Source organism: Vollenhovia emeryi, unplaced genomic scaffold (assembly GCF_000949405.1).
Source record: "Vollenhovia emeryi isolate VEMERY1.0 unplaced genomic scaffold, V.emery_V1.0 DF939177.1, whole genome shotgun sequence".
NCBI lineage: Eukaryota > Metazoa > Arthropoda > Insecta > Hymenoptera > Formicidae > Vollenhovia > Vollenhovia emeryi.
The window spans coordinates 843,336-865,129 of NW_011967189.1; the positions used below are offsets into that span (position 1 = coordinate 843,336).

The 21,794-nt window shown below is 39.5% G+C and overlaps 1 protein-coding gene across 3 annotated transcripts in view; it reads right to left on the reverse strand.

The window, feature by feature from the left end:
• The window catches only part of LOC105563366 (RING finger protein nhl-1), a 64,446-nt gene that overhangs the window by 17,968 nt on the left and 24,684 nt on the right, over positions 1-21,794 (reverse strand). For all 3 annotated transcript variants that reach the window (XM_012014907.1, XM_012014906.1, XM_012014908.1), the window contains exons 3-7: positions 17,298-17,479; positions 15,848-16,081; positions 9,619-9,968; positions 8,023-8,298; positions 2,858-3,179 (exon numbers count right to left, since the gene is read on the reverse strand). In XM_012014907.1, coding sequence (XP_011870297.1) covers positions 2,858-3,179; positions 8,023-8,298; positions 9,619-9,968; positions 15,848-16,081; positions 17,298-17,477 — 1,362 coding nt within the window. In that variant the 5' untranslated portion in view covers positions 17,478-17,479. The remainder of the gene's footprint in view (positions 1-2,857; positions 3,180-8,022; positions 8,299-9,618; positions 9,969-15,847; positions 16,082-17,297; positions 17,480-21,794) is intronic.

Consider the following 21,794-nt stretch of genomic DNA (forward strand, 5'->3'; position numbering starts at 1 on the left):
CGCGACAGGTGGCGAATACGTGAATCGGCACGGCAATTACAGGATGCGTCGCGCGCCCGCGAGTACATAGCGACGTAATAAGCAGGGGGTGCGTGATACGGGATTAAGTGGGTGGCGTAGTGATGAGATGTAATAATAAAAGTGTAAAATTACTGTATTGTTACCTTACACATTTGCAGCATTTCATGCACAAAATACAACGTTTCAATGATGTAGGTCAGCTCGCTCGATATATCACTCTTTCTCTCTCTATCGTCACCGACAATATCCTATCTATATGTACACACGTATTGCCTATGGCTAACGCTCTACCGGTACGCGCAAATCATAGAAAATTAACGCTATATATTTCACATAATGATTGGCACTTTGTTGACCGCATTCGTAGGAATGACACTCGCTCGTCATCGCGTATATTGTACTCGATATAAATCATCGTGGACGTAAGATAACGGTCCTCGTTACATGTACGAGTCAACATTTGTGTTTGTACGTTCATTGAGCGTTTTGACACCAGCCGCTATCATCCGAACAATGGGATGCGCGGCATCGAACAAATTTCGTTCGTTGCACTGGCCGTCAGCATGGAGAGTTCGTGCCCATCCGTTAATTTCTCCCGCCATAACAAGGGTTTCCTTGTGCAAAAGTGCGGAGGTATCACTGTCAAAAATAAATACGATGTCGTCAAATTCACGAACGCCCATTCAAGTCGTGGTGCTTAATTAATTAATTATTTAATTATGTCATCACTCATTATCAGCTCGATATCAAAATTTATAAGCCAAATCAGAGATCTGTAGTTTTCTTCAATGCATCAACATTGTGTCGCTATTCATATATCTTTTCCAACTTTTTACTCTTAACAATTACGTCGAATAATCTGACACGACTGGCTACGTGAAAATTTTCCTTTATTGTAACACAACGTTTCGGCCATGGGTTTTGGCCCTTTTCAAACGTATTCTACAGCATCTAGTCGGCGTATGGCATGTGGTCAAGTGCCATTAGGCCCACTGGACAGAAATGAGAACGTCGGGATAATTACTTATATATACCAGTGTGATTTAGAACGGAAATAAATTGAATAAGTTAAATAAAATAATTAAATAAATAGACGCTGTAGAATACGCTTGAAAAGGGCCAAAGCCAATGGCCGAAACGTTGTGTCACAATAAAGGAAATTTTCCCGTAGCCAGTTGTGTCGGATTATTCAACCCAATCGTTAATTAACCACTGGCGATTCAACGTTCCTGCTTGTTTTTACTCTAACATAAACCGAGGAGAAGGTGTAGAGAATTATTGTTACGTTTCGTTGCCTCATCAAAATGTACAGTTTCCCCGTTTGTCTATTACCGATATCTCCGTGTTATCAAATTACAGCGGCCACGGCGTGTTTTTCCGAGTGTTTTCTAAAAGTGCATGCAAGGCTAATTAAATAGCATTTATTGAGCACACTCGTGGCCGTAAATTGACTGTATCGCCGACGTTTAGCCGTTTAAATATTGATGCGACGCGGTGATATACGGTGTATCGATAAGCAGGGGAACGGCGATTAAATTCACTGATACGTTTCTCTGTAGAGGATGCACATTTTCGGCGTAAAAAAAATTTACGCCGGCCAGCGGATTTGCATATAGATCCCGGGCGATTGCTCGATTGTCCGATTCAATCAACTGAGCTCCGTGCCGCATCAACATTTAAAATATGAACGTCGAGGGAGAAAAACAAATGGGTCAATGGTGTAACCATGTGTTACATCGATAAAAAAAAAACACGGCTGTCCGTCGAGGATTATTTGTCGATTGGTACGGATCTATTGATGCGAATATTTATAAAATTGTTGTTGTCACGAAATGCGAAACGAATGTATCAGTGTCGCTTTTATCAACAACCGCGCTCGGCGTTATCTACATCGCTATAATTTTGCAAGGATTTTTTTTCTGGCTCGAGTACACATTGCCGAAATAATAATACTGTTCCAGGTACAGTCACGTTTTTAATGTGAAACCTATCACAACAGCGGATGTTTATGGAAGTTGGCGTCGAGGGAAGCAAATCGATATCCCAATATAAGAACTGAGCGACCTAAGATGGCTTATGTACGAAGGGTTGAGAGAGGCCTTACATATAGAATTCATATATAGCATAAAAATATATTTCGTATACATATAACGAATGTATTTCTAGATTACGCTGTCACCTTGAATTTTTATTAGCAACGAAAGCTGTATATATTTATGATGATATGTCATAATTTTTTTATCCCAGAACATACGCGTTGCATTTTATTTCGAAATTTTCAACATCGCGTCGAGCTTGCCAAATAAAAGCGTGCTGTAACTTTAAATATTTGCGCTGTTAATAATAATCTCGACGCGTTGATTTTTACTTTACGGATAATTAATTATTTACCACAGAAATAAAGAAATATGTGGAATGTATACTTACCAAGTACAGCGATTATATTATTCTCAAACTCTTGTTGACAAACCACCGTATCAAAAATGCAATTTGTGCAAACGATAACTACTTTGATCGAGATTAGACAGCAAATTGATTCTTCTGCGCCATTTAATCCGATCTGAATATTACATTCATATTCCTTTTGTTCGCAATTAAGCGCACCGGCATACTTTGTACGGGCAATATATTGCTGTACCGCTAAATAGCTTCAAATTAACAATCTAAGTTCAGAGCTAAAGCAGATCAGGTTTCCAATCTGCAGTCGAGTTTCATCTGCAAGATCCAAGATCGATCTTCAGATGTGCAAGCGTAACTAAATCTAAATTTTGGACCTTGACCCACTTGAGCTTTGAGGACCTTAACGTCTAGGCTGTCAGAAGCGTGCTGTTCTAACCTGTGGCTTAGGCGGTTGTGGTTGCGGCGCAGGCTGACTCGCCGGCTCCTCCTTCTTCCTCTTGCCGGCACGCTCGCACTCCTGCAGCTTCTTCATGACCCGCGGCGAGTCTGTCAGGCGAAATATTCCGGACAGGGGACCACGTGCGGCGTCCTCCGTATCCAGAACGCGCTCCCGCATGCCGGACGACTCCTGCGGCGCCGATGTGAATCTCACCGTCGACCTCGAGTCACCGTCGGAATCGTCGCCGTCCCGATGCCGCATAAATCGACTCCTGTACCTGGACTTGTTCCTGGGCACCTCGTACTCCGGCGCGTCGTACCTGGCACACACGTACAAACACTCGCATACACACGCGTACTGCGACGGCGTCGATTAATTAGGACCGTTGCCGAGGGGGTGATTCTGGATCGGGAGAAATCACCGACAGTGATTTCTCCTTACGCCATTGACAATCCGCTTCCGCAAATTGGAAGCGGATTGAAATTATACACCGGGAAAAAATGCTGTTGAATTGAGCAAAATGAAGTTGCTTGAATTGAACGTTAACGTCACGCGCTGCCACAAACATAAATAATTCACTCAATTCTATTTGCTATGGATTTTAATTTTAAGCATTCAACTAAATATCTAGACAACAATATGATGTTTTACATCTATTAATACTGATTGTTTCGACGATTTTATTTCAATTATACTGATCTTGATACAACAGCATTCTCTTTTCCGTGTATAAATGGAATAGAGTAGACAATCTTAGACGGTTCTTATCGCGACGAACTTTCTTGTCAAATCTCAGCTTCAGAATGATCTTTATAATGATCTGTAACGAGACTTAACGGCAACGATACCAAATCAAAGCACATCTAGAATAAAATATCATTGTATTGGAATAGACATTGCTCGGTTAATATGCTAGCGAATATGCTTTCTAATAAAAATTCTTAATAAATAATATTAATATTATCATTTTACTTAATTTATGTATATGAGAAAAGACTATTGGATATTATCGAACGAGGTACGTAGATCATGTCAGTCATAGGTCGGGCACGTGTATCAACTTAGATCGTGTGAATATATAAAAAAGTCTCTCTTCTCCCCGAAGGCGGATAACAACTTATTCTCGCGCGCAGATGTCGCAAGGACACGTGTCTCTGATATATGTCACTTGAAATTATGACAAGGGGGAGAGGAACCAATGAGCAAGCTCTACCTAGGCTGAAACGCGACCTGCTTTATAGTCAGATTATCTCACTTCGATTCGAGAGGACGTTCCGGAGGATTGCCGATGACAGGACGAAATGATATTAGGGGATCTCCCCGTCTTCTACTCCCATATCGTACCTTCCGATATTCCCTCGAAACTCGCTGATAGATCCTACCGAATTTTCGCCCTTATCTTTTGACTCTTTAAACGTCGAAGCGCCCTGTCAACAGTGCCAAGTGCATTCCGACAGCAACAGTATATACACGTGAGTGTTTTAGCCAAGGAATTATAAGTGGAAAATCGAACTTTAATAGCGGCCCATTTAATATTAGTTCTAAGGGTTCGTGACAGTATCAAAAGTATTCGAGGATTCAATAAAAAGAATTGTATAAAAAATTAGAACGGCGTATTTGAATTTTGTGCTTCTAGCAAAAAGAGCCTCTAATTTAGTATACATGCATTGTTGGAATTGAAAAAATGGAAAAGTTTTGTGCACCGTTTTCTGATTGTGATCAGTAAAGTCGTGAGAAAAAACGATGCTCTTTACTCGAGTTACTTGATTTACGAGAACTGTGTGGCAGATCACTGTGTGATTAGCTATACGCGTACCGAAAAATCAATAGATAGATAAACTCTGGAACAGGATATATACTCAGTCTATACAATAATAGTCTTCGGTGAATACCAATAAAAAAATCAGTACATACATCAGTCTTTTAATCAAAGTCAGTTTGAAACGTCAGTAATTCGTCGGAGGAATTGCAATATCGCGTTCTACGAAATCCCCTGTGAGAAGTAACCTTGTTCATGGATTGCAATAAAATTCAACCGAAGCGGATGGTCAAAGATAAATAATTAGACGCGAGCTTTGAGAGTTGACCGCTTTCAGATCGGAGGGATGCAGTTATTAAAAAAGTTGACGTCGTGCATTTTTAAGCGAGAGTCTTAAGAATACCTCAGCAAACAATGGCTGTTTCTTAAAGTAATATTAATTATTTCAACAGCACGATATTGTATCGCGGAAACTCATACAATAACATTTTGCTATTAATACTATCTTTTATATAAATTACATTTAGAATATTAAAATATATTCCATTTTTAATTTATAAATTATGAAATTATCGAATTAATAAATAAGTGACAAATTATTAATATTTTAATGAGATTAAATACAAATTTTATTTAATACGTGGCTCTAAATTTTATCTCAATAATATACGTGTGTATAATTCTTTATTTGTTTGCAATTATATAAAGATTATATATATATATGCATAATATATGCATATGTATACATTGCGTTTAAAATTCCTTGATTTTTTGATCCGTCTATCTGCATTTGCACTATTTGCAGTATCATCGGGCATTATCGATTTTAGGCACTTAACCATTTAGCTACATTTCCGTGATATGATATCAGGCGTTGTCACGCTCCAAAACGTTGGCAAAGAACACACGCCAGAAATTGCGACGGCAATAACGGTCGTTTGTATATTTCAGCTTTTCACGCGACGCAAAACAGAGAGCGATCAGAACGCGCGCTTTTCAGAAACGTATTGTGAAAAAAGCACGAATAATGGAATTTTCACTCGAATATCACAAGGCAAGTGTCAAAAATAAACACCGCGGCGCGCGCACGTTTCGCGGACAGTGGAAACGCATCGCGCGAGATTCATTTACAATTCGAGCGATATCTGCGTTCGAACGCAACCGACAAATTGATGAGACCTTCACGGCGAATAATGGTATTTTCTCTAATAATCGCACAAAACGATCATGATTGCCGTAATTATATAACAAACGCAATATAGACGGCACGGGGCAGGATAGGCCGCGATTCCCGCATGTGAAGTAGGTCTTTGCAGTACGCGAGAGCGTTAATTACTAAAAAGTACGTGCTCGCGCGTACCTAAAGCATTTAATTTACATTTTGACGAGGCCGCTTAATAAAACGGCCCGGCGAGAGGCTCTAACGACCGACATTGCATGAAACAGGCAGCAATTAAACCCGGCGCGCCTATTCCAAGCTGAAGGTACCTTTCAGCTGGAATGAAAGGAAAGAGGGAAAGAAAGAGAAAAAGGAAGGAAGAGGAGTGGAAAGACGGAGAAAATGAAAAGATACCGAAACTACGCGTATTTATAACTTATACTGGAATAAACATGCGAGGTATTTCGGAAAGTGCACTCTTCTTCAGCAGTGCGCCTTAAAGTACGTTAAAATCTTTTGAAGTACCTAAATGTTTGACGCGTTTCAACATACGCATCTAGTGTACTGGAAAACTGAAAAAGAGTTTTGCGGTTATTTCAATGCGAGCCATTTTAAGGTATGAATATTGATAAATACATTCGAAAATTTTCATACTTGGCTATCAATTGAAATTATTCTCTGCCAGAATATACTTCTCGTCAAACATTTGAAGCATATAATAATTAAAATGCAATATTTTTCCCTATATCGTTACCGTGTCGTTAAAATTAATAGTCGCAATGAACACTTGTATTATTTAATACGTCACGTGTGTGAGAGACATGTGAAAATTATAATTTCGAGAATAATTAATGTTATAAAGGGTGTAATAAAGTCTGCTTAGCAAGATTAAATCCGAGCAAAGTCAACTATATTCGACGATATTGTAAGGACTAAGAAAGTAACCACCTCATATATAATCGTGGGACAGTGTCTTCGAAATCATTATGAAATCCTTACTTTGAGGTTTAATAGCGTTACATATTTTTAAACGTGTAAAAATGAAATCGCATGAAATCAAATAAAATCGTGTAATCGATGGGACTTTTTAGCTAGTGGTTACCCCCTTGGTAAGGACTGTTTGAAGAAAGCACGGATCTGATTAAAGATATCGCTCGATTAACCCCGACTCCCTTAAACTGCACCGTAAATATGTCCTTCTCGGACTTGCGAGAAACACTTGCCAGGCACGTACCAATCATCGTTGCGCGTCGATCTGATGGCATACCTGGCGCCGTTTGTGCTACTGCGCGAGCGGAATATTAATACGTTCCATTATCTGGCGCCTCGCTGCAAAGAGCCAACGGTGCCCGTGTGTTATCGGGTACCGATCTGTTACACCTTCGCAGCAATAAACAATAAAACGTCGCGCGCGTGCCCGGAACGCTTTTACCCCACGGTTCGATTTCCGAAGAAATATATCGGTCGCAATTGTTCACGGTCATCTCACGGGCGTATCAGCGAGATACGTCCCCGTAAATAAGACGAAACTGCGAATTTTCGCGACGGCTGATTTATCGTTTCGAAAACAGACTGAATCTCGGCACCATAAATTAAGGAGTAGCGCTCGATCTCAGGTCGTCCGAACGGGATCCAAGGACTTCTCGTCTCCATCGACTGCCTTGCAGTTTTTAATCGGCCCCGAGGCAAATTGATCTCACTGATAAATAGCGGAAGAAATGGCTTTTCCATCTCGACATTTATTTTTATAATCCACCTAGACTGGCACTGGTCTAAAAGCTCGAAGCTTGTATAAGTAGCTTTTCTGAAAAAAAATAAGAGTTTCTATTTCGCGCCCCGAACGGTTTTCCCTCCCAAACCGGTATTTCCATATTCCCCAAGCTGTACGAAGTACGTATACATGTCTGGTATTACTTTCGGAAAAATTTGTATCGTTTTATAAGACGATATTTCTGCCGCAATATCAAGGAAACGTAAGAGCGCTTTGCGGCAAGTACACGGAACACAATAAAAAAAAGAACAAATAAATTGTCCCAATACTTTTTCTGTAAATCAATATTAGAAACAATATAAAGCGAACAGAAATACGATCAAGTTTAATTCGTACTTGTCGCAAACAAACGGCTCGCGACGCTTAGAACGACGGTGGAAAGAGCAATTGATTTTTTTCTCACCGTCCGTAATACTCGGGGAATAATACTCGGAGCACTCGAGAAGAGAGACGTAAGAAGTAGCGATAGTTACTCGTATTCAGGAACGTATCGATTCCTGGCCAGCCGTTCCTCCTCTTGCTGCCTGTACTGCGAGGCGAGACGGTGATCGCTCTTGCTCCTCATAAGACCGGGCGAGCCCACTGGTGGGGCTAAACTGCTCGAGCTCCCCAGCAATCCGCCGCTTCCGCTTTCCGGTTTAATGTTCAATTCACCGTAACCCGCCACGTGAAGGACAAGCTGATTCGGATCGTGCGCCATCACGAAGCGGACTCGTCGGTTGTAATCCCCCGCCTCGTATTCGAAGTTCCTGCGGAGAACAATCGTTCATCTTCATTCGCCGAGAGATATGACAGACCGCTAACTGTACGAATTAAGTTTTGCGAAATCGATAATGATCGTATCGCGGACTGTGCTGTGTGAAGTCGAGAGGAGTTGTGATAGAAATACCAATCTTCTTGTCATCGCGCAATATTACATTTATCAAAGCACTTCTGTACCGAGCGCGATTAAGACGATTCATTAATTTCACCTTTGCGTGATTTTCGTTATGTATACGTTTGATATAAATAAAAATAATCGAAAGAAAACTGGAACTGTATTGTCTTCGCGACGCCGAGCGCTTCCGCTTGATTGAATTTCGATATGGCGCGGCGATTCCATTTGTATAATGCATTTGGGAAGAATTGCCTGCAACTTCGCATCTCGATTTAGCATACGGTAACGCGTGCATTTAAAATTCATCGCAACGTTAATTCGACAATGCTAATTACCGACAAAGTGCATTATCTTATCGCGGCATTGCGATCGCGCGATTTTAGGTACAGCCATTTCCGCAATTGAAATGCCCACCCTTCGATGTTTTTGCGTAACACGATTATTGTAGGCACTTCGGTTAATGAACTAATAATTTTGTTACGCGGCGCGATTTGCGCCTGCGATTTACGACAGATTTTGCGCGCGTTACACATTTCATAATGGTGTGTGCGTGGCAATGCTGAACGTTAATAATTACATTATCTAACAGCAGATTTCCGATACAGTCACAATGCTATTATCACAAATCTCCCGGAACTCGTATGCTGCCAATATCGACATATTCATCTCGGCAGCGTTCAAATTATTTCAGAGTATCGCTGTTATCCTAAAGGTTTATGTTTATTTATTACGTCGCGGTACGCCTGAGAGGCAGGCTGTACATTTTTCAGCGATTGTATTTTATAGAGAAGCAGAAAATAATATTTTATCATGAAAAATAAATATTTTTTCCTCGATAATAAACACGGTAAATGCAATTTTTTTGCCTTAGTTAAACATAGTTGCGACAAACAGTTCCCCCCTTCCCCTCCCACCGTTAGAAAGAAAACAGCTGTGATAATTTTACGTGGGCGTTACTAAATTAAAATAGAATCGAAGTAGTGAAGCGCCACTACTGATCCCGAAACTGGAATAAAATAGCTCGCGGGAGAGACGGAATCGTTTAACGATTTCTTCCCGATCTACGCCGTAAAAAGAAGAGGGGCGGGAGACCGCAAGAACAGATAGCTGATAATAAATCGTACAAGGACACGGCCGCGCGGTTTAACGAGCGAGCGTCCCAAAAGAAAAGGGAGATTACAGGGCAACAAACCTGATAAATTCCACCGTACGTAAGAAGAGTTCCTTTGTGTCCAAGAGCTCGGCGTCGTCCCACGGCACGTTTTCATTTATGTGCGCCTCCGCCAGATCGCAGTTGCTCTGGATATTCGCGATTTCCAATTCGAGATTCTCTTTGAGCTGAATCAGGCCTCTGAGCTCGGTGCCGAGGTATCGATCGACCTCGTTACGCAGATGTTCCGTACGGTCTTTCAAAGCCTTGCTCAGCCTCCGATAAATCTCGTCCACTTCTTCGGCGACCGAGGCGCAATTTGTCTGCAGGCCCAACGTGTTCTTCTCCACCAGGGCCAGCGCGTCCTGGAGTCTGTGCAATCCCCTGCGTACCTGTGAACGCACAACCGGTGCATACCCGGGGTTTGACAAGCCGGAAATGCAATTCCGCGTTAAGCCTAAGCGCGCTGCGATATCGCAATTGCGATATCGATTATGCAAATGGCAAGTGGATAAACGCGAATAAACGCGTCCAATTTTCATTATCGTTGTATGTAAATGTAAATTTAAAGCGTTATTCGCACACAGATTCAGTCTCTTAGAAGTATTGCTAATGCATAACAACACTAAAAGACATAATAGCGCAAAAATAAAAGCGTCATATTATCATTTACATGTTTTCGATGTCTTGTTTTTATTCCTAATATTTTTAGAATCATATACGGAAGTTCGCTTCCAATATACGTTCTATTTTTATTCCTAATATTTTCGAAATCATATATGAAAGCTTGCTTTCGATATACTGAAATTTCTCGGTTTAGATGCTTTTGGGGCAGCCAAACGTACCGATCATTATATTTAGGCTTCATTATAGTTATGCATGGCCTAGATACGTATGTGGAAGCCTGAACGAACGCGAAGCAAACTTAGTTAAATTAATAAACGGTTTGGGCTCAAAAATATCCTGTTGTCAGCGCAAGGCTCCAAAAGGGATTCACAATTTTACATGTTTTACGCTCTATAAAAGAGCATTACATTTTCATAGCTATATATAAACCATGTGTAATTATGCCGTCCGTATTGACGTGTATGTCAGCTGTATTGACATGGGTCTGCGCTGACCCAAATTAAATAAAGTCTTCCTCTCTAAGTACCGAGAAATTTCTCCCAAAATTACAGATTGTTCATAGAAAATAATATCCAGATACGGAATTAATCATTCACGATTGCCACTGCTGCAAATAAGAGAAAAAACAGCTTCGCAAATAATTTGTCTAAGAATTTCGCAGAATCTGCGGTTTATAGATGTATTATAGTCACATCATGTATAATTCGTTGTACACATCTCGTAATGTAGCAACAAATAATGCTAAAAAAATATGGAAAAGTTATTATATTCTAGATAATGTACCTCATGTTTTTAAAGTTGAGCAAGCGTGCTCAGCGATTGGTAGATTGGTTTATCGAAGAAGAAAAAAGAAGCAGAGCTGTGCAGGCAGCTTAAATACGGCGAAAATGTATACATGACGGAGATTTGACTTGGAAAATACAATACCCGAAGAATCGGTGAAATATTTGTTACAATTTTGCACAACCGATATTGGCATATAAATGGAGAGTAATGTAAATAAAAGAAACCGCGAAACTTGAATATGGATCGAGACAACAACGTTACAACAAACTGTTGCATTAATGCGCAGAGAAAAACTTTGAGTCGATTATTACGATATGTTAAAAGAAGCCGCCTTTGCAAAAGTACGACAAAGATAACAAATAAATAATAAGGATAACGTCGACAATTAACTGGCTCAATATATTTCGTTTAGAAAATACAACGTTTCGACCAGTAATACTGGTCCTTATCAAGTATTAAAAAGTTCTTAACCCATTAGATGTGACAGCAAAAAATCTAAAACATGATTAATGTGGAATAAGTCAAATGTTACAAAACTAACGCATTTTAAAACCACATCTTAAGATGTGGTTGAAATGAAAGATAACAAATATTTGCAACTGGTCCTTTTACAAGATTGCGCCGTTTACAAAAATTGTTTCAATGAAAAAATTTACGATTTCGCTAGGAGTATTCGATTATTAATATAATCTCCGAGAGAAAATTGCGGGTGAAAAGATCCAGCCATTTTTTTCCCGCGGTAATTGGCTCATTAGCTGTTTCGGTATGCAACCATCAAGAGAACAGGTATTACAATTACGACGCGCCGCGACCGAGAAATTTGAGATACGTGAGTAATTTCACTCAACTGGTATGGAAAGACTCGAAATTCATGGGTGTCGGCATTATCGCCGATTCGGATTGGAAGGTTTGTTTCATGTGACGATCCGACCGCAAATATCTATGGCGAATTGGTAACATAACGCGATTCGGTGTTACACGCGTATATCGCCAAAAGCGATAAGAATTAATCGAAACTTTCCCCCCCCCCCCCCATCGGCATATTCCAGGAAAGCGTAGATGTTGCAACAAATTGCGCGGGCACCGAATGATAAATCTAACATAAAAGAATCGCCGTGATAACCATTGAGGTAGGTGAGGCAAAATATTGCAAGAGTTGCCGTGTGATCTGAATATTTTTGTAATGCACTTTTATGAGGAAGAAACCGTGTATATAAATTGTATATCGTTACGTACATTTCTTCTCCGTACGACGACGGGAACGGAATCGTGCCTGGTTTACGGAATAAATCCGGAAAATCGTGGGAAAAACCGTCCTATTATTCTGCCGGGAGTTAGAGAAAAGTGCAAGGGACGTGAATGCATTCGCGGGGAGTATCTCGGTGCATTAGCATCATAATTTCTTATGCCGCGGCGAGGACGAGTTGCATCGGCGATTTTACCACGTGCTCCGTCGCGTTTATTTCACCGTTCGATGAGACTCCGAGGCTTTTATGCGCTCCTCAAAACGCCGTGGGATGCTATTTTCGAGGGAAATTTTATGGCCTGTCGCGCGCGGCACTGAAACTGTATAAATCGGTTAAATCGCGAACGATTAAGATAAACAAATCAAATTTTTTGGACGAGATATTGTGCACGCGCCGGGTGAGCACGTGTACGAAAGTATTTGTCGTTCCCGCGCAATGCGATAATCAATGAAATTTTCCAGAGTGCAGGATAGAAATTGTATTAATGGCTTAAATTACACACGATAGACGATAGACACGGTATATACCTCTTTCGCGTGAGTTTTATATAGAATAAAATGCCCAAAAATATCATCCTTTCGACGTGTTGAGCGTAAACGCAATTTTACAAAGTGTTATACCGTAAATGGAACATTGCGCGAGTTCTTTTCAAATTGATTAAATCGGGTGCTATTAAAATAAATAAAACGAGCTTTTTCAAGGGGGATTATTTTACACAACGTATCGCGGGATAAATAGTTCACATTTTTTCCCTCTCTGGCTGCCTTTAAAAATAATAATTCTTTATTGCTTTTTATGTGCACAAAGCACGGTGCGCACATTTTCGCGATTTTCCGTGACATCCGTTAAATCGAAGGTAATAAAAATTAATTAAGCCTAGCCATTTAATGCCGCTGAAACAGTCGATGTTTTCCGCAGATTCCAGCGTCGCAATCGCGTGTCCATGCAATAATGAGATCCGGCACATTAGAGGCTCAACTGTGCGGCTGGACGCCTCGCGATACGGAAGTCCGGTTGTTAACTAATTAAAACCGGCAATTCGCTTTACGCCGTTTCGTAAGCCAAGCTCTCACCGATTTATTAGTCGCCTTCGAAAAGATTCACGGCGCTGGAATTTGTTCATTAACTAATTAAATCACGGAAAATGTACAACAAGGCGTAGAAATGAAATATGAATTGCTCTAGACACAAAGTATAAAAACTTGTTTGCCTTCCGCGCAGTAAATAAATTAATGTAATTAAAAAGCAGAAAGCTCATGTATACCAGACGTCCTAGATTCCTCGCGCTGCTGTTTCATCTAGACATTTTATTGCCAATTATCATAACCCATTATCTTTCTTTGGGAAAAATTTAATTACATTTTATATAGTTGTTTATAATGTTCAGACGTTTTTGCAACGATATTGTGCAAATAAAACTTTGTCAAAGAAAAACGCATTTTAATATGTAACAATTTCAAAGAAGTCCAGAATTAAGCATTTATAACAGACAGATAACAGCGCGATTTCCTGCCATCCGCCTCGTTTTCGATCCACGCTCACACTTCTGAATAATCGTCTATCATAATGAAACATAAACGGCGATCAGCATCGTTGATTCTCAGGGAATCCAAACGGGGAGAGCGGAGCCATATTTCAGGCACGCGCGCACAATTTCCATGGCACAGAGGAAGACCTGACAGATTCGACAGAGTCGTGTTAGCAACTTTGATCGTTGAAATGTGTTCGCGAGTCAGTGCGATATTCCCGCTTGTCGAAGCGCGATCTCGGACTGTCTCTGGACTGTCTCAAAGACGATCGCGCCTCGAAGTTTATTCCGTCACTCGAAATAGATGTGATTCATCGAGGTGCTCCTGGAGACACACGGCGAATTCGCACGACCCCGGACGTCGTCCCGTTCAATGAATACAATTTGTCTTGCGCAGCTCCTGATACCGTATTATCAAGTGATAAATTTCGGCCCGTAACAGTCGCGGCCTCCTTTTCTTAATTAAATCGTTACCTCGGACGTAATTTATATCACCGAGAATTATTTGACGCCAGTAAATGACTAATAATGATTAAGCTTCTAATCGACCATGACTGCCGATGTGTTTTTAACACAGAAAATTTATTGCGAAAAATACTACCTCGGCCAGGGTTTGAACCTGGACCTCCCTACTCCCTCTAATCATTGTAATTTATATCGCCTATTATTTCATTTAAATTTTTAAGTCCTACTCTCTAAGAGTCAATCAGTGGATTATCACTGACAGTGAATATTTCACTGATTCACAGTTACAAGTGGCGCTGAATTATTCAGTGCTAGACACTAAAAAAAAATTTTCGCTACCGTAGCTAATCATGGCTTGCTTAAAATATTTCGCTGCCGTAATTAAAAATTTCTAAAGCACGGCGAACGATTTGCTATTAGGCACAGTAGCAAAATATTTAGCTATCACAACTAAATATTAGCTGTCCATATTTTACAACTGAAATTTAGTTGCGACGTACAGTTTTTAACTAGGGTTGCTACATTGTTCTTTCCGTGTACTTGTAACTGTTGTCAGTGATAATGCACTGATTGATTTTTAGAGAGTAGACTTCAGAATGATTGCACAGCTTGATATCTCAAATATATAATATCTCCACTTTTCAAATGTATCTACGCGTTAATTCTTATACAGTTATAATTTTTAAGATTGTAGGTAACTGAAATTGCAATTCTCCGCATTTTAATGATATCAAGACAAATGGTTGGAATCGCTAGCGAACTTTGTATTTAATTAACGATCCACAATCTTATTTTGTATTTAGTCGATGTCTGCGTTATCGAATTCAACTAACGGCTTCATATCGCGCGCCGTTAGCTGCCGGAAAGCGAAAAATCTAGGTCGCAATCTTGTTTCAACGTACGTCCCTATCGTACACGGTTAATTGCAATGCGCGAAGTTGCGCGGCAATAAATTTTCCGTCGGGACGCCGAAGGGCACAACGTAACGAATTTAAAGTACACCCCGATACTGAATACCGTAACACAACAGTTCCCGCTTCCCTAAATGCGTTACAACGTCTACCGAGGCGCCGAAGAGAAAATTAGTTATGGAACCGGTTAAATTAGTTTCTGCGATCGGTACAACAAAATTCCTCGTGGCAGACTTGCCTTTCAAACGTAAGATAAGAAAACTCGATCGGTAGTCCCGTAGACAGCGATAATAAAAGAAAATTTTACAATTCATCGTTTAAAGCCAACGGCACACGATACTATTTTTCCTACTGGATTGCTTACGAGAACCAATCAGGACGCAGAGTTTTCGATCAGGTGACTCAAAGCTGAATCCTGGTTGGCTCTCGTAAGGAATCCAGTAGGAAAAATAGTATCGTGTGCCGTTGGCTTTATTTCACGATCCATTAATAGCTGATTCGCGCGATATATATCGATAAATATCTCCGATACACTAATGAATAATTAAGTGATAATGTTCTTAATTTTTCCGGTATTCTAATTGCTTCCACTTGCCGTAACTTTTTTTTTTAAATCGCAGTTTCGGTTATCTCGATCCATTTCTTTTTTCAACTCTCTTCGGTTCTCCAAAACTTGCCGCAATCGCGTGAAAAATTGACTGCTGTACCTGAGAATTGATGCGCGCGATTTCGCGTCTCAATATATCCATGTGCGCATCCTTGCACTCGGGGCAACATTTCTTCTCGCAGTGCACGCACAGCTGACAGTAACTCTTCTCGGAGCAAACGCCACAGCGTTCCATGGTCTGACCGCTGGTCGGGTCCGGCAGTTCCCCCGTGATCTCGATATGCAATTCCAGGAATCGCTGCAGTGTCACGTTGGTCGGAAAGGCTTGCACGCCCTACAAATAGGATGTATATTCGGCTCGATTAACGCCTGTATTACGCGTATATGCGTACGAGTACGCCGCTTATTAATGGACCGGAATCGGTGCACCGCGCGAATAATGCTGCGAATTAATTATACAACGCGCGCTTGACGTTCCTTTAACGTTAATATTACACGAGTGAAGCTACTAATCTGTGAGTGTTAAAGTGGATCATTTACTCTACCATGCGATACGGCTGTATCGTTTCGCGAGAATTGTATACGCAAGTCTTTTTTCCGAGATTATTCGACTTTGTTCTCAAAACGCAATCGGACAATTGATTACGCAGCGATCGCAACCGAAAACATTTTAGAATTCTGCTGCCGCTTGCGTAACTACGTTCGATTATTTAAAAAAAAAACAGACCAGTTCGAAGACGACATTAGCACGAAACGCGAGAATACACTGGGTTTAATGAGAATCCCCTCGCGTTTGGATTCATTGTTGAATAAAGATGAGCTTACCCGTAGCGCCACATCGGGTTACTCTGACACGCACAGAGTAACATTTAATTTGTGCGACAAAACATCGATCGATTTTTCTCCTGTTCGCATTATTGTCCGATCGTGTCGCAAACATATTAAAGACGTAAACTCGATAAAACGACACGTAATAGCTGGGAAACCGTGTTGCTTTGCGGAGAAACGAGTTGCGACAGCTTGCGCAATTATACTTCTCGTATGCATATAGTGCGGAATCGCGAAAAGTTCTTTTCCTAAATCTAAACGTAATAGACAATTTATTTTGACGTTAATTAAACGAGGCACTAAATAATATCTTTCGACCTTCGAAGCACGTTTCACAATTCTAGCAGAGTCGAAATTTTGGCCCTGTGTTGAACGTTTAATTCTGTTATATAGTAGGACAGTAAAAGAGGTTGAATTGCAAGTACAAAATTTATTCCTACTTTAAAACTGATAGTGTCGGAAATTTCTTCTTTTGCCAATTTAGCATTAAAGTAGGTCCTTTTAAGTAGGAGCTAAAGTAAAGTTTTAGAGAATTAAAGATTCAAGAGAGAAGTAAAAATACAATCTCATCAAAGTAGGTTATTGCTGATTTATGTAGGTGTATAGAGCAGCTAAGTAGGTGTCAGTTATCCTGAAAAGTGTCAAAATAGTACCAAAATTTCGACTCGGGTAAGTTTTCGTATATCACTTATATATCTTAATACGATTAAGATATAATTTACCTGATATGGTATACGATGTTCGGCACGGCATTCCGGACATTTGACCTGTCGACGAACATAGTCGACAAGGCCGTCCATGCACGGTTCCATGCAAAAGCTGTGTTGACATGGCAAGAGCTTTGGATTTCTGTATCGATCCAGGCATATTGCGCAGGTTAGCAGCTGCTCGAACTGCTCCATGCCTAAGAAGAAGAAAATTCATTTTCAATCTGTCCTGTGCTTTACATACATTGTATGGTATCGTAAAAGAGGACAAGTTAGGTAGTAACATTCGACTCTTTCACAGTATCGGATTGATTCATTCTAATACACACTTTTGTTTTATAATGTAACAATATAAATGTATCTAACAAATTATTTTCATAAAAAATATGGCGATGAATATTCATGAATGTTGTAAATGTATTTAATACAGTTTGCGAAAAAAAATTATTTTGTCTGTTTTCTCTAAAAGCAGATTATTTACGTTGGTACAATTGATATTGTTTTATCGAAAGTTTATTGTTTATTAAAATAATGGCAAATGTTTGATGCGGATGTGAGAATGTTTCAATGCGTTTCGCCATCTTGCGCCATTTCTAACTCGACATCGTCATAGTTAATAAATAGATTATACGAGTATATCGACTGTAACCGGACAGTGTTTCAAAATTTAAATGCTGCCAAAATGGTGTTCGTCCAGCCACGTGTTAAGCGATTGAGGAAACAGCAGTTTGCAATAGCAGCTGATAGTATTCTTGCATCAGTGACTGGATCGATATTTATACATTCATAGTAATAGACATTTTTGTCAGCATATAGTTCGTAACAGAACTTTGGAAAGAAGGCGGAATTATAAATGATACCAATGTATGTCATATTTAAAATGCATTTTTAAATATTATCGATTAAATTGTTTTATTAACGGCAGGATTTGGCCAATCTGCATGTATTATGCATACACATCTATATGTATCCTACTTACAAAATAATTAATTCATTGTATCGCTAATTAGCAATTGCACGCATTCCATAATTAAATCGTGACGAAATCAACGCTCGAATTTTACGAGCTAGAAACAAACTCGCGAATCTTTTTCAACGTAGTATGTCACAAGTACTAAGACAATGTCAAGATCTTTGTGTGGAGTCATTGGACTTCTATTTTAAGATACGATGCATCATCGGCGTAAATTTGTAAAGAGATGGGTGAACTTGAAAGACAACCCTGGAAACTTCACCGCGGCGCAAATTATGCTGAAACTTTTAATAATTAAATCGTAGTCGCAGAGTGCATTAAAGAATCTTATTTTTCAACGGTTTCAATATTTACTTTATTCTCTCGCAAAACTCGCAAGAGCTTTCGTTGAGAGGAGCTTTGACAAAAATAGCAATTTAAATATTTATCAATATTTTGTTATCGAGTAACTTTACTGGTCCGAGTAACTTTAGATCATGAATCGTACGGTTCAACTGTGATGGTTTAAAAATAACGATAGTACGATAAATGTATTGCCTAATTGTCGAAATTTATCGATCGCGGGAATAGTTTCGTGAAATGCATCCGTCATGCTTAATAGTATCAGATTGTAATGTATTACTGACCGGCTGTAATGTTGAAATCGAAATGAGTAGAATTGCAGATCGGAAACCGCGGCAACCGTAATAAATATTTGAACGTCGCTAATGAGTGAATGATTACCAATGCAATTCACGAATTAATTATCGCGCTTGTATGAGGTGCGTAGTAGGCGAAATAATCTCGATTAACACGAAGTGAATGTTTTATTTAACGCTATGCATATTTACAACACAAAAATACAGTTTGTAATATTATTCCAGATCTGATATGGATTTAATCACAACGTTTAACACAATTTTACAAATTTATTTAAATAAATTAATGATAACTTTGACTCTTTTGCGACCGCTTTACATTTGTCTACTCCTTCCTTTTTCTATTCTCATTTCTATTCTTCTAACTAAACCCCCCCTCCTTCTTTTGTTCTAGATATTACAACAGAATAAAAATTTTATATCTGTATTTTTTGCTATATTAAAACATTCTTTGTTTGCATAATTAATTATTGATGACCGTTTTATTCGTTTGTATAAAAATTAATTTAGAAAATTGTATCCGGGCGATACAATTTTAAATACAATTTTACGCGCGTGACGCACATCGAGAATCTGCGAGTTCTATAAAAACTCGCGAAGTCTATATCACTTCTTTCTCTAACGGAGGCACTCAATCAATGTCGATTATAATTCCAGACATTTCAGATCCGGCCTTCTCGTAAAGCATCCGGCGTGCTGTCGCTTTGATGCCAACGTAAACGTTCGTCACCAAATTGGTCTAATAGAAACATCAAAACTTTATAAAAAAATTTTGGATATAAAAAAACAGAGTTAAATTCCCAATTCTTCTCGACCGTTCATATTTTCCAACGCATGTAATTATGTAATTTTAGTAAAAGTTTTGTGTTGGTATAATATTACAAAAGATACTCTAAAATAATTTATATTATATAAAAGTGAAATATTTAACATAACCGTACATTTTTAAGCAAAGCTAATATATTTTTTGGTAGTTATAGTATTTTGCAAATTAAATTTACTCACGTATATTTTGTACATGTATGCAGGAGTCCAATTATATATTTCACAATTAACACAATTTAACATTAAATAAAAAATGTTTAGATCTTTCGCTAGCACTTTCAATCACGACTAATTAAATTGCCATAATGTAAAAATATGGTGGCTCCTCCTAGCGAATACCAAAGCGGATAAATTTAAATAACACCGAATACGTTCGCAATACGCACGCGCGTGCGTCAACATTACACGGGGGAAAGAGGAACGTTCAAAGAGATTGTTTGAAACGTTAGCGAGTACGTAGCTAGATGTCGAGCCAAATTTGTTTCGGCTTTCGCAAGTCTCTCCGTGCTGACGTCGCCGGAGTCGAAGGTCGCCACGTCGAGGACCGATCGCGCTTCCGAACCGACACAATGGCAAAAGCTAGTACATTAGGAAGCATTGTTACTCTCAGACGAACCACTTGTTGGATCTTAAAGCGAACTCTCCCCCTCGCACTCCTCACTCTTTCTCTCCGCGTGCACGTTGGGGGTGCAACAGGCGGCGAGCAACGATTGTATTAGCAACTTTCATGGGCGTTGCCATGAGGATGAAACGGGATGCTAATTCTGACACTTTGACTGTGAGCCTCGAAACTTCATCGAGCAACCTGTCCCCCCCCCCTCCTCTTACCCCTGAGAGATATCCGCCTACATTATTAAAGTCCTCGTTTCATCACGCTTTAATTGTATGAACATATTTCGTGGCGGATCATGGGGACTTCCTGCCTTTCGAGAGAGCCCCCGGAGTGTGGTCTAATAATTTCGAGAAGCGGTTTCATTGGGAAATACCCAATGAATAATGTTAATTACCGTACCCCATGTATCTCCGAAATCTTCTATGAAATTGTTCACGAAAGCGACTTTACCAGAAAGAACTTTCATAATATTATATATATATATATATGTATAGTTACTATAATTACTTTAACTGTTAAATGGCGTCTAGATTTACCGTATGCTTGACATATAATTGATAAAGACATTATATCTTCAAGCGTACCTAAGTATTTTAGCATTAATGCAGAATTAGTAATGAAACAAAGGAATTTGTATTATTTGTGTAAATTCGTAACAAAAGGAGACTGTACAAGGAAAAGGGGCGACATCCATACCACGTTGACTGTACAAAGAAATTAATTTTTAAAATGTATACAAATGTGTTAAAAATAAAATAGCGACTACATAGCAACCCAATGTTATTTTGTAATAATTCGGTAGGTGTCAGGTCTACAGACGACCCGCTAGAACACAATGCGTACAGATGCAGATTCGGAAATTCCGAGTGTCGTACTTTCACAAAACGAAGCCGCACACGTGGCGCATCATTATTCTCGTGCAGCAAAATAAACAGCGTCGCGAATGATTCAGCTTTTTCCTTTGTCCGCGCGCGGCAAAATTTGCGGGCGTCATTTCAAAAGGAGGGTATTTCAAGTCGTCTTGTCTCGTCTAATGCATCCGTGAAAGATTCGCGGCGTAATTGAATGCCACAAGACAGTGAGAATGAAAAAAACAAGAAATTTCGCAGAGATCTAAATTTATTATTCATTTCCACGAAATATTTGCAAAATAGCGCGGTGTGCTATTTGATACTTTGCATTTTGTTCATTCAATTTTGAGAGATTCTGCCTTTGTAATATGTCCTTACTTATTAGCGTAATTAATTCGTGTATGCAGGGTGTTCCAAGAGGAAAGGTCAATATTCTGGGAGGTGATAGTATCGGTCATTTTAAGCAAAAACGTTCACATGAATATATGTCCCATTTCCCACTGTTTCCGAGACAGAGCTGTTTGAATGTACAGTTGCAAAATTACTGACAAGAAAGAAATACTACACTGACAAAAAAGATATTTTAAACTAAAAAAATATTACTTAAGAAAA